This window comes from Suncus etruscus, chromosome 14 (genome assembly GCF_024139225.1).
Source record: "Suncus etruscus isolate mSunEtr1 chromosome 14, mSunEtr1.pri.cur, whole genome shotgun sequence".
Lineage (NCBI taxonomy): Eukaryota > Metazoa > Chordata > Mammalia > Eulipotyphla > Soricidae > Suncus > Suncus etruscus.
In genome coordinates, this window is record NC_064861.1 from 25,834,632 (window position 1) to 25,846,060 (window position 11,429).

The 11,429-nt window shown below is 46.4% G+C and overlaps 1 protein-coding gene across 1 annotated transcript in view; it reads right to left on the bottom strand.

Moving 5' to 3' along the window:
* UBE2D2 (ubiquitin conjugating enzyme E2 D2) overlaps positions 1-1,543 on the bottom strand; it is a 47,487-nt gene extending 45,944 nt beyond the window's left edge. Inside the window, exon 1 of the mRNA XM_049786040.1 lies at positions 1,487-1,543. Within this exon, the coding sequence (XP_049641997.1) occupies positions 1,487-1,510 (24 nt within the window). The 5' untranslated portion in view covers positions 1,511-1,543. The remainder of the gene's footprint in view (positions 1-1,486) is intronic.
* Positions 1,544-11,429: the final 9,886 nt, after the last annotated feature.

Here is an 11,429-nt window from a genome sequence, read left to right on the forward strand (position 1 = left end):
CTACAAAAAGTCTTAAAAAGCAATATAGATTTTGGACGACTTTCTTGGTGCGTCTTTCCCCCTTAAATACATCACAATTCTATGCTTATAGTTCAAGCTTCTTTTAACAATCTACCTACCTCATTTTAGTACAAGATTTACTCTAAAGTCTGCCTTTACTCAACTGTTGTTACAAATCAAAAAAGGTCAAAGTTAACAAGAACCTAACCTGCTTAACAGTAACACTGGGATTCGACATTAAGGTCTTCGAACAAGACAAGAAAAAAAGAAAAAACTACTAACATGAGGTGTTTTAAGTCAAACAACTTAACTGCATTTTCAGTAAGTTTAAGGCACGGTAAAAACGGATTTTGTTTCCATCCCATCTTACAGAATAAATTGAGAATCCCATGATCTATCTACTTCTTACAACAAAGTAACCAGAGGTTAAACAATGCCTTTGCCTTTCCAAGCAGCCAAGTGAAAACCTAAGGAGAAAAAAAAAAGTGCTATTTATCCACTTCTAAGATAAGACTGGGTTGGGGAAGAAGACTGGATGGAGGCACTAAGAGAATATAACATAACATTGGCGGGGACCTTAAATTGTATAAGCCAGCTCTAGTATCAGGAAAAACCTCCATATACATAACTAAAAGAATAATCCTTAGTGAGCTAACTAAATCCTTCAAGGGAAAAAAAAAAATAGGCCCCCAAAACTCCCCTTCTGAATTAAGTGCCTTATGAACAAACACACCGAAGCGTGAAAATGCATCTTTGGGGGGGGGGAAGAGCCTGTCCTAAGGAAACTTGGTATCATTTCTTCACTGGCTTTCAGCGACCCAGTCCCCCCTCTCTCTCTCTATCGACCCTTGCCACCCTAACAGCTTTCCTGTGCTACCAGATCCAGGCCTGTAAACCTGTGACCCCCCAAAAAAGTGTCGGTGTTCCTTCTGCCTCCACTGGGCAACCTCGAGCGATCGGAACGCCGCTTCTCCTCCACTTCTTTCCCCCTCGCGGGGTCTCGAGCCGTTTTCGGGGCTCCCTTTCGGGAAACTTCAGGCAGCTTCTGGCCGAGCACGGTGTGTGTGGGGGGGGACGACGAACCCCAAGTGTGCGAGCAGGGTGAGCGAGCGATCGCCACCAAAGCCACCGTGCTCGAGGCCCAGACGGACGGACGGACGGAGGGACGGACGGACGGACAATGAGGCCGTGCTGGGTCCTGGGGCGCCGGGGGCCCCGAGCCGAGGCGGCGGCGTGCGTGCGGGGATGGGGGTGGGGAGCAGAGCCGGGGTGCCCGGAAGGCCCTCCCGATCGGGGGCGCCCCAGGCCGTGCGCCCGTGCCGGACAATGGGCCTGGCGGGAGGTGCAGGCTGCCAGCCTCGGGCTCCCTCCTGGGCTCCTGGGCTCGCGGGGCCTCTGGGCGCCATCACTGCGAGCGGGGTGCGGGTGGAAGGGCGGGAGGAGGAGGCCCGAGCAGGCCGAGCGGCCTCCCCGTCCTCGGCTTTACCTTGTGGATCCTCTTGAGGGCCATGGCGGGCCCCGGGGCTCGGGGGCGCGAGGCCGCCGGGGGGAGCGCGGGCCGGGCCGGCGGAGGGGCGAGCGGGCGCGCCGAGACGCAACGGAGGCACGGAGGGCCGCGGGGCCCACGCTCGGCGCCGGCCTGGCTTGCCGCAGCGCTCAGCGCATCCCCGGCAGCGGCGCCTTTATGCGTCGCCTCGCGTCGCGTCGCTCCGAGCCGCCGCCGCCGCCGTCTCCGTCTCAGCCTCAGCCTCGCTCAGCAGCTGCAGCCCGAGCGAGCGAGCGAGCGAGCGAGCGGGCGGGCGGGTTTAGCGGATCCCTCCGCGGGCCTAGGCTCAGCCGCGCGGCGCCGGCGGGGCACAGCCGCTGCAGGTGGACCGACGGACCTCGCTCGCTCGCTCGCGCGGGCGGGCGGGCGGCGCGGCCGGGGTGGGGCCGGCGGGGCTCGGGGTGGGCTCAGGCCCGGCGAGGGGCCGGTCGGGATTGGCGGGCCTGGGCGGGAGGCCGGCGGCGGAGGGATACGGGCCGCCCCTGTGATGAGCAGCCGGCCGCCGCGAGGATGACGCCGCGAAGCCCAGGCAGGCCTTGTGCTCTCGCGAGACTCGGCGGGCGGCGCGGCGCGGCGCGGCGGGAGTTTCTCGCGCTGGGCCCCCAAGAGGTCGGCGAGGGGCCGGAGGGATGGCAAGAAGGGAAGGCGCTTGCCTTGTATGCAGAAGGTTGGTGGTTCGAAGCCCGGCGTCCCAGATGGACCCCTCCCCCCCCCCCCGAGCCTGCCAGGAGTGATTTCTGAGCAAAGCCGGGTGTGATCCAAAAACTAATAAGAATTAATAATAATAATAAATATAATAAAAATTAAAGAGGGGAAAAAAATAAATCTCTGAGTTCCATGGCTAAGCATTTAAGTACCACAGCCTACACCCCACACACAGTGAGCATCCTAGCTAAAAATGTATGGTAGTACACCCAAGTACAGCCAAGCGTGTAGGGAATGCCCCTACACATAACAATTATCAACAAGGAGAAATGGAGACAAAGAAAGAAAGGGGCCGGAGACATAGCATGGAGGTAAGGCCTTGCATGCAGAAGGACAGCGATTCGAATCCCATATGGCATCCCATATGGTCCGAGCCTGCCAGGAGTGGTTTCTGGGTGTAGAGCCAGGAGTGACCCCTGAGCAAAGCCGGGTGTGACCCAAAAACCAAAATAATAATAATTATTATTATTATTTAATAAAAATTAAAGAAAGAAAGAAAAAAGAAATAATTTCTGAGTTCCATGGCTAAGCATTTAAGTACCACAGCCTACACCCCACACACAGTGAGCATCTTAGCTAAAAATGTGTGATACTACAGCCAATGGTGATGGGAATGCCCAACAATTATCAACAAGGAAAAATGGAGTCAAAAAAGAAAGAGAGGGGCCGGAGAGATAGCTTGGAGGTAGAGCGTTTGTCTTGCAGAAGGACGGTGGTTCGAATCCCAGCATCCCATGTGGTCCCCTGAGTCTGCCAGGAGTGATTTCTGAGCGTAGAGCCAGGAGTAACCCCTGAGCACTGCCAGGTGTGACCTAAAAAGCAAGAAAAAAACAAACCCAAAACCTAAGAGGTCAGGTAAGAGTTGAAAGGCCAAGGTGCGGTTGTGTTTCTTCCCTTATAGCTATAGCATGACACTTCCCCGGGATAAGGCCCTCATGCCCATCTCCACGTTCTTGGAGGAGAAAGCCTGGCCCAAGGTCACACAGCAGCTTCGTGGCAACTCTGACCCTTCAGGCTTGGGTCTCCCTTCATTGGAAGCCCAGTGGGGAAGAGCTGGTACCTGCCCAGGAATGTGTTTCTTGGAGCGTGACAGAGGGGTGGCGGAACCCCTGAGATGGTCCTTCCAAATCTATAACCCACATGGATAACAACTTTAATATCCCAGCTGCTAGCTTATCAGTGTGTAGCATAGATGTTCAGGCTGGCTCTACTACTTCCTGAGTTGTCCCCAACTCCTGATAACAGAGGGCAGGGAGATGGACTTTGCAAAACCAGCTAGAGGAGTAGTACAGGGATTTCTCCATTTAGGCCGAAGAGAATACAGCAGGTAAATTGACTTCTTTGAACTCGACCGTATTCAATGCCTAGCATCCCATAAGTTAGTTCCCCAAGCCCACAAAGAGTGACCCCGAGCTCAGAGTCAGGAGTAACCCAGAGCAGCACCAGTGTGGCCCAAAAAAGCGAAATAAAAAAAAAATAATAAGGATTTTTGCCTTGAGGTGCCAGAGAGATAGCACAGTGGTATGGCATTTGCCTTGCACTCAACTGATTGACGGGGATTCGAATCCCAGCATCCCATCTGGTCCCTTGAGCCTGCCAGGAGCGATTTCTGAACACAGAGCCAGGAGGAACCCCTGATAGCTGCCGGGTGTGACCCAAAAATAAACAAAAAAGAATGACCTCTGAGTACTGCGGGATGTCACCAAACTAACTGCCCCCAACCCCCGCCAAATAAAAAACTAGCAACTGAAAAGTCAATCGTATAGTTCATGTGATTCAGGAAAGCCCAGAAAACCCATTCTGAGATGGTTTTGTTAGGAAGTAGAAGCTCAAGGCAAGCTCATCAGGCCCAGTAAGATAAGGCCAGGCTTGGACTTGAAAGTGCTTATTATCTGGCTGGAGACACATGGGATAATAGTAAGGAATATTTTCATCAGCAATGATAACCTAAATTATAAGGTCCACTCCTAGGTACTCAGATTCTAAATATGTGTTCCTATCTGGAAGGAAACTTAAAAAGCATTGATTCAAGCTCCTGAATTTAGAGACAATGCTAGAGTCTCTAAACTTTAGGCCCTAAATGAAAGATCTTGCTAAATGTCCTACAGTAAGTTAGTGCCAACTCATACTGTTCATCTCCTGGGTAGAGAAAGTTAGGGGGCTGGAGCAATAGTATAATGGATCAGTACAGTGTATAATAGTAGAATGGCTGTTTTACAGGCAGCCAGCCCAGGTTCAATCCCCAGCACCCCCCAAATAATCCCCAGAGACTGCCAGAGTGATCGCTGGGTGCAGAGCAAAGATTAAGCACCAAGCACTGTCAGGTCTGGCAGAAAAACAAAAAAAGTTAGGGCCAGTGTGATCACAGTAAGTCAACACTAGCCACTGGGACCAGACAGAGAGGGGATAAGGCATATTGTTCCCTGAAACCCGCCATGAGGGGTTCTGAGCACAGAGCCAGGAATCAGCCCCAACAACTGCCAGGTGAGACCCCAAACCAAATAAAAATAAAAGTTCATGGGCCGGAGAGATAGCATGAAGGTAAGGCGTTTGCCTTGCATGCAGCGGGACGGTGGTTCAAATCCCGGCATCCCATATGGTCCCCCGAGCCTGCCAGGAGTAATTTCTGAGCGTAGAGCCAGGAGTAACCCTTGAGCACTGCTGGTGTGACCCAAAGACCAAAATAAATAAATAAATAAAATTAAAAAAAAATAAAAGTTCATATTGTTGGGACTGGAGCGGTGGAATAAGCGGTAAGGCATCTATCTGCCCTGCCCTCACTAGCCTAGGACAGACTGAGATTCAATCCCCCCAGCATCCCATATGGTCCCCCAAGCCAGGAACGATTTCTGAGCGCATAGCCAGGAGTAACCCCTGAGAGTCACCAGGTGTGGCCCAAAAATAAAAAAAAAAGTTCGGAGCCGGAGAGATAGCATGAGGGTAAGGCATTTGCCTTGCATGCAGACGGATGGTGGTTCGAATCCCAGCATCCCATATGGTCCCTTGTGCCTGCCAGGAGCGATTTCAGCATGTAGAGCCAGGAGTAAGCCCTGGTGTGACCCAAAGACCAAAAACAAACAAAAAAAATTCAAATTGTTAAGTATAGTCTATTATATTTCCTTTTTTTTTTTTTTTTTTGGTCTTATTTTGGGTGACCCACATCTGGCAGTTCACAGAGCTTATACCAAGAATCAAAATGTTCTCTGCTGTGTACAAGACCCCAATGCACTGTACTATCTGAACCTCCTTTATTATAGAATATGTTTATAGCATTTGTGTTTTTCAAGTAATTTGTTCAATGAAGCTGTCCAAGTCATTAGAATAAGGCTACTTATTACTATCTGTTGCATCTATGATAATATATTTGTGAATCAGGTATTATTTGTGTTTTCTCAATTTTATTAATCCTTCTCAAGAGCCAATTGTTGATTTTTATTTCCTTTATTTTGGGAGGCCATTTCTATTTTATTGGTTTATCCTTTTACTGTTTATTTGGGGGAACTGGAACATTCCCAGAGATGGTCAAGGATTACTTCTGACTTGGAGGATCATATGTGGCTACAGGGATTGAATCCTGGTTGTCCATCTATAAGACAAGTGCCTTGCCCACTGTACTATCACTCTGATCCCTCTTACTGTTTATTACTATTTACCTTTGGAGTAATTTGGGTCACAACCAGTGCTGCTCAGAGATGACTCCCAGGTCTGTATTTGAAAGTTGCATCCATCAGTGCACAGGAATCATATTGTCCTGGTAATGGAACCTGGAACTACTGCATACAAAACATGTGCTCCCACTCTTTGAATCATCTCCCAAGACTATTACTTACCTTTTATTATTATTTTTATGGGGGGACCACACCTGGAAATGCTCTGGTGTAATTCCTGGCTCTGCATTCAGAAATGACTCCTGGTGATGCTCCAGGGACCATATGGAATGTCAGTGATTGAATGCTGGTCCATTTTGTGTAAGGTAAGCACCCTACCCACTCCCAACTCCAATATCTTTTATTATTTACTCCCACTTATTTTAAATGTAATTGGTTCATTTCCTTTTGGGGAGGAGAGGAGACAATGCCCAGAACTAAACATAAGGCCTCTAAGGGTAAGTGTTCTACTGATGAGCCACATCCTCAAGCCCCTTTAATGTCCTTTATAGTTCCTCAAAGTAGGATCAGAAACCACTAATTTTACTTTTCCTTTGTTCTCAACAGAAGCACTCCAGAGGGAATACTCCTAGCAGTATTCAGAGAAATATACAGTACTAGAGATAAAACTGGGGTTCTTGCATGTAAGGCATATGCTTCAGTCCTTTGAGCTATCTCCCCAGCACTTATGTTAGCATTTTGTAATCAAGTATTAAAAATGTAAGCTTCAGCTGTATCTCAGAGTTTTATTATGTTTTGTTTTTATTTTTATTTCATTCAAAAGTTTCTAATTTCCTTTATAATTTATTCTTTGAACATGTTTTTTTCTGGGTGGAATTTCCTTATTGGAGGTATAGGGAAACAACATTTAGCACCTGCCACCCAACAAACATTTTTTAAATTAGTCATCAGGGAAAATGAAAATTCAAATCTTAATGGGATACCATTTAATACTCATTGGAATGACTAAAACTAAAAGTATTTCGACCTAAAAGGTATTTCTTAGGGCTGGAGAGATAGTACAATGGGCATGGCATTTGCCTTGCATGTGATCAACAGAGTTCAATCTTTAGTATCCCACATGATCCCCAAGCCTGCCAGGAGTGATCTCTGAGCACAGAGCCAGGAGTAAACCCAGAGCACTGCCATCTGTGCTCTCAAAAAAAAAAAAAAAAAAAAAAGAAATAGATCAATGGAATATACTTGAGTATTCAGAGAATGTTCCCTAGACATACAAGCAATTAATCTTTGATAAAGGGGCAAGAAACGCAAAACAGCAAGGAAAGCCTCTTTAACAAGTGGTTCTGAGACAACTGGTCAGCCACATGCAAAAAAAGCGAACTAGGGCCGGAGTGGTGGCGCAAGCTATAGGGCGTTTGCCTTGCACATGCTAACCTAGGACTGACCAAGTTTCAGTCCCCCAAACCAGGAATGATTTCTGAGTGCATAGCCAGGAGTAACCCCTGAGCACCACTGGGTGTGGCCCAAAAACAAAAAAGAAAAAAGTGAACTCAGACCTTCATCTAACACCTTGCACAAAGGTTAAATCCATATGAATTAAAGACCTTGATATCAATCCTGCAACCATAAGATATATAGAAGAATATGTAGGTGAAACACTCCATGACATTGAGACTAAAGGCATCTTCAAGGAGGAAACATCATTGTCCAAATAAGTGGAAGCAGAGATAAACAGATGGGACTATATTAAGCTGAGAAGCTTCTGTACCTCAAAGAAAATAGTGCTTAAGATACAAAGGCCATGGGGCCGGGCGGTGGCGCTAAAGGTAAGGTCCCTGCCTTGCCTGCGCTAGATTTGGATGGACCGAGGTTCGATCCCCCGGTGTCCCATATGGTCCCCCAAGCCAGGAGCAACCTCTGAGCATATAGCCAGGAGTAACCCCTGAGCATTACCGGGTGTGGCCCAAAAACAAAAAAAAAAAAAAAAAAAAAAAAAAAAAGATACAAAGGCCATGGGGCCGGGCGGTGGCGCTAAAGGTAAGGTGCCTGCCTTGCCTGCGCTAGCCTTGGACGGACCACGGTTCGATCCCCCGGTGTCCCATATGGTCCCCCAAGCCAGGAGCAACCTCTGAGCACATAGCCAGGAGTAACCCCTGAGCGTTACTGGGTGTGGCCCAAAAACCAAAAAAAAAAAAAAAAAGATACAAAGGCCACCCACAGAATGGGAGAAACTATTCACTCAATACCCATCAAATAAGGAACTAATATATCTAAGATATACAAGCTATTGACAGAACTTAACAAGAAAAAAACATCTAACCCCATCAAAAAATGGGGAGAAGAAATGAACAGACACTTCCTCAAAGAAAAAATACAAGTGGCCAAAAGGCATATGAAAAAATGCTCCACATCACTAAATCATCAGGGAGATGCAAATCAAAACAATACCATCTCACGCCGTAGAGACTGGCACACATCACAAAGAACAAGAACAATCAGTGCTGGTGGGGATGGGGAGGGGAGAAAGGAACCCCATTCACTGCTGGTAGGAATGCCCTCTAGTTTAGCCTTTATGGAAAACAATATGGAGATTCCTCAAAAAACTGGAAATTGAGCTCCCATATGATCCAACTATACCACTTCTATGGATATACCCTAGAACACACACACACACACACACAATACAAAATGCCTTCTGCACACCTTCATTGCAGTGCTATTTACAATAGCCAAAATCTGGAAACAACCCAGATGCTTAACAACAGGTGAGTGGCTAAAGAAACTCTGGTACATATACACAATGGAATACTATGCAGTCATCAGGAAAAATGAAGTCATGAAAATTTCCTATACATGGATGAACATGGAAAATATTACGCTAAGAGAAATAAGTCAGAGGGAGAGAGATAGACACAGAATAGTCTCAGTCATCTGTAGGATTTAGGAAAAATAAAAGAATTATTGTAATAATACCGAGACAATAGAGATAAGGGCTAGAAGAACTGGCCAGGATATGAAGCTTACCACAAAAAGTGGTGAGTGCAGTTAGAGAAATAACTACACTAATAATTATCATGACAGTGGTAGTGAGTGAGAGAAACAGAATGCCTGTCTCAAACACAGACGGGGTGGGGGAGGGAAATGAGGGGTATTGGTGGTGGGAAGGTTGCACTGGTGAAGGGGGGTGTTCTTTTTTATAACTGAAACCCAACTACAAACATGTTTGTAATCATGGTGCTTAAATAAATATATTAAAAATAGGAGCTGGCGGGCCCAGAGAGATAGCACAGCGGTGTTTGCCTTGCAAGCAGCCTATTCAGGACCTAAGGTGGTTGGTTCGAATCCCGGTGTCCCAGATGGTCCCCTGTGCCTGCCAGGAGCTATTTCTGAGCAGACAGCCAGGAGTAACTCCTGAGCATTGCCGGGTGTGGCCCAAAAACCAAAAAAAAAAAAAAAAAATAGGGGCCGGCGAGGTGGCGCTAGAGGTAAGGTGTCTGCCTTGCAAGCTCTAGTCAAGGAAGGACTGCAGTTCGATCCCCCCCGCATCCCATATGGTCCCCCAAGCCAGGGACAATTTCTGAGTGTTTAGCCAGGAGTAACCCTTGAGCATCAAACGGGTGTGGCCCGAAAAACCAAAAAAAAAAAAATCAATAAATAAAATAAATAAATATATTAAAATAAATACTACATGGTATTTCTTTAAGGAATGCATTCTGCATTCGTGTTAGGTGCCTTGTTTATATCCTTTTATCAGATCTTGATTATACTTTATTCTTATTGTTGAACACTTTTTGTTTGTTTTGGGGTTATACCCAGTGATTTTCAGGGTTTATTCATGTCACATTATTATGCTCAAGAATCATTCGGGGGGGCTGGAAAGATAGCTCAGCAGGAAGAGTGTTTGCCTTGCATCTGGTTGACTAGGGTTTGATCCCCAGCATCCCATATGGTCCCCCCAAGGCTGCCAGAAGTGATTACTAAGAGCAGAGCCAGGAGTAACACCTGAGCGACACTGGGTATGGTCTATAAACAAACAAACAAAAAAATTACTTTAGTGCTGCTCAGGAGATCATATAGGATCCTAGGGATGGAAAGTGGGTCGACTGTCTGCAAGTCATATGGCCTACCCACCATAATATCTCTGTGGTCTTCTGAATAACACTCCTAATATCAGTTTCTGGATAAGAGAGATGATATTTTTATATTTGTTATACATTGTTATATAGGAATATATAATTTCTATAGAGAATATAAACATAATTAAAATTTTTATCTATACATATATTCAAACACTGCAGGGCTGGAGATCACCAAGGCCATATCTGAGCCAGAGGCTTATGCTGTGCAGGGACCAAACTTGCATATGCTAAGCATTTAATCTATCACATGAACTTTCTCCCTGGCCCTTGTTCTCTTAATCCCCAGCTCCTGGCATATTGAAGACTGTATGAATTCTTGACTAACTGGCTGAATAATGAGAAAACTGCCCTCAGACTCATGGCTGTTGCACTTCCTTTAAAAACAAAAACACAGGGGCTGGGAAGGTGGCGCTAGAGGTAAGGTGTCTCTGCCTTGCAAGCGCTAGCGTAGGACGGACTGCAGTTCGATCCCCCCCCCCCGCGTCCCATACGGTCCCCCCAAGCCAGGGGCAATTTCTGAACGTATAGCCAGGAGTAACCCCTGAGCATCAAACGTGTGTGACCCAAAAACCAAAAACAAAACAAAACAAAACAAAAAACATAGCGACAGAAAACAACAACAACAACACTCCTTGGTATTCAGAACTTTATGTTCATAAAACTACATTCCTTTTTTTGGCGGGGGAGACCACATCCAACTATGCTCAGGGTTTACTTCTTACTCTTGCACTCAGGGATGACTCCTGGGCACATTCAAGGAGCCATGTGGAGTGCCAGGGACTGAACCCGGATCAGTTGCATGAAAGGCAAATGTCCTGACTGTTTTATTATCTCTCTGGCCCAAGAATTGCATTCTAAACCCTGTGTAGAGGTTCAAAGTCTAGGAATAAGGAGAAATAGCATCCCTGCTGAGGGAAGATGTCACTGTGTAATTGTGGACTTCCTCTTGGTGAAATCATATGAAGGAGAAGGAAGTGATTATGTACACTTTTCCTCTTCCCTGGCCCAGGTAAGTGGTACTGTGCTTTTACTACTTGTGTATTTAAACCCTACTCTCTGCTGTTTACTTATAATTCGAACCAATTGCTTTATCCCTTGAAATTCAATTTTCCTCATAATTAAAATACAGTGGAGTCATGGATAATATTAGCATTATTATAGTATTTGAGACATAGAAACAAAAGATACAGCCAGCCCTATTTAATCCCCTCCATTCCATCCTGGATATGACCCTCCCCCCATCTCTTTCTATATCTATTTATCTATCTCAAGTTCTTAGCCCAAAGAAAGGTTCTTATCAATTCTATGCTTAGGAATCATTGCTAGTAGTGCTTAGAAGAGTATATGGTATCAGACCTTCAATCCAGACCTCACACATAAAAAGTCATGCACTGGGGCCGGAGAGATAGCACAGCGGTGTTTGCCTTGCAA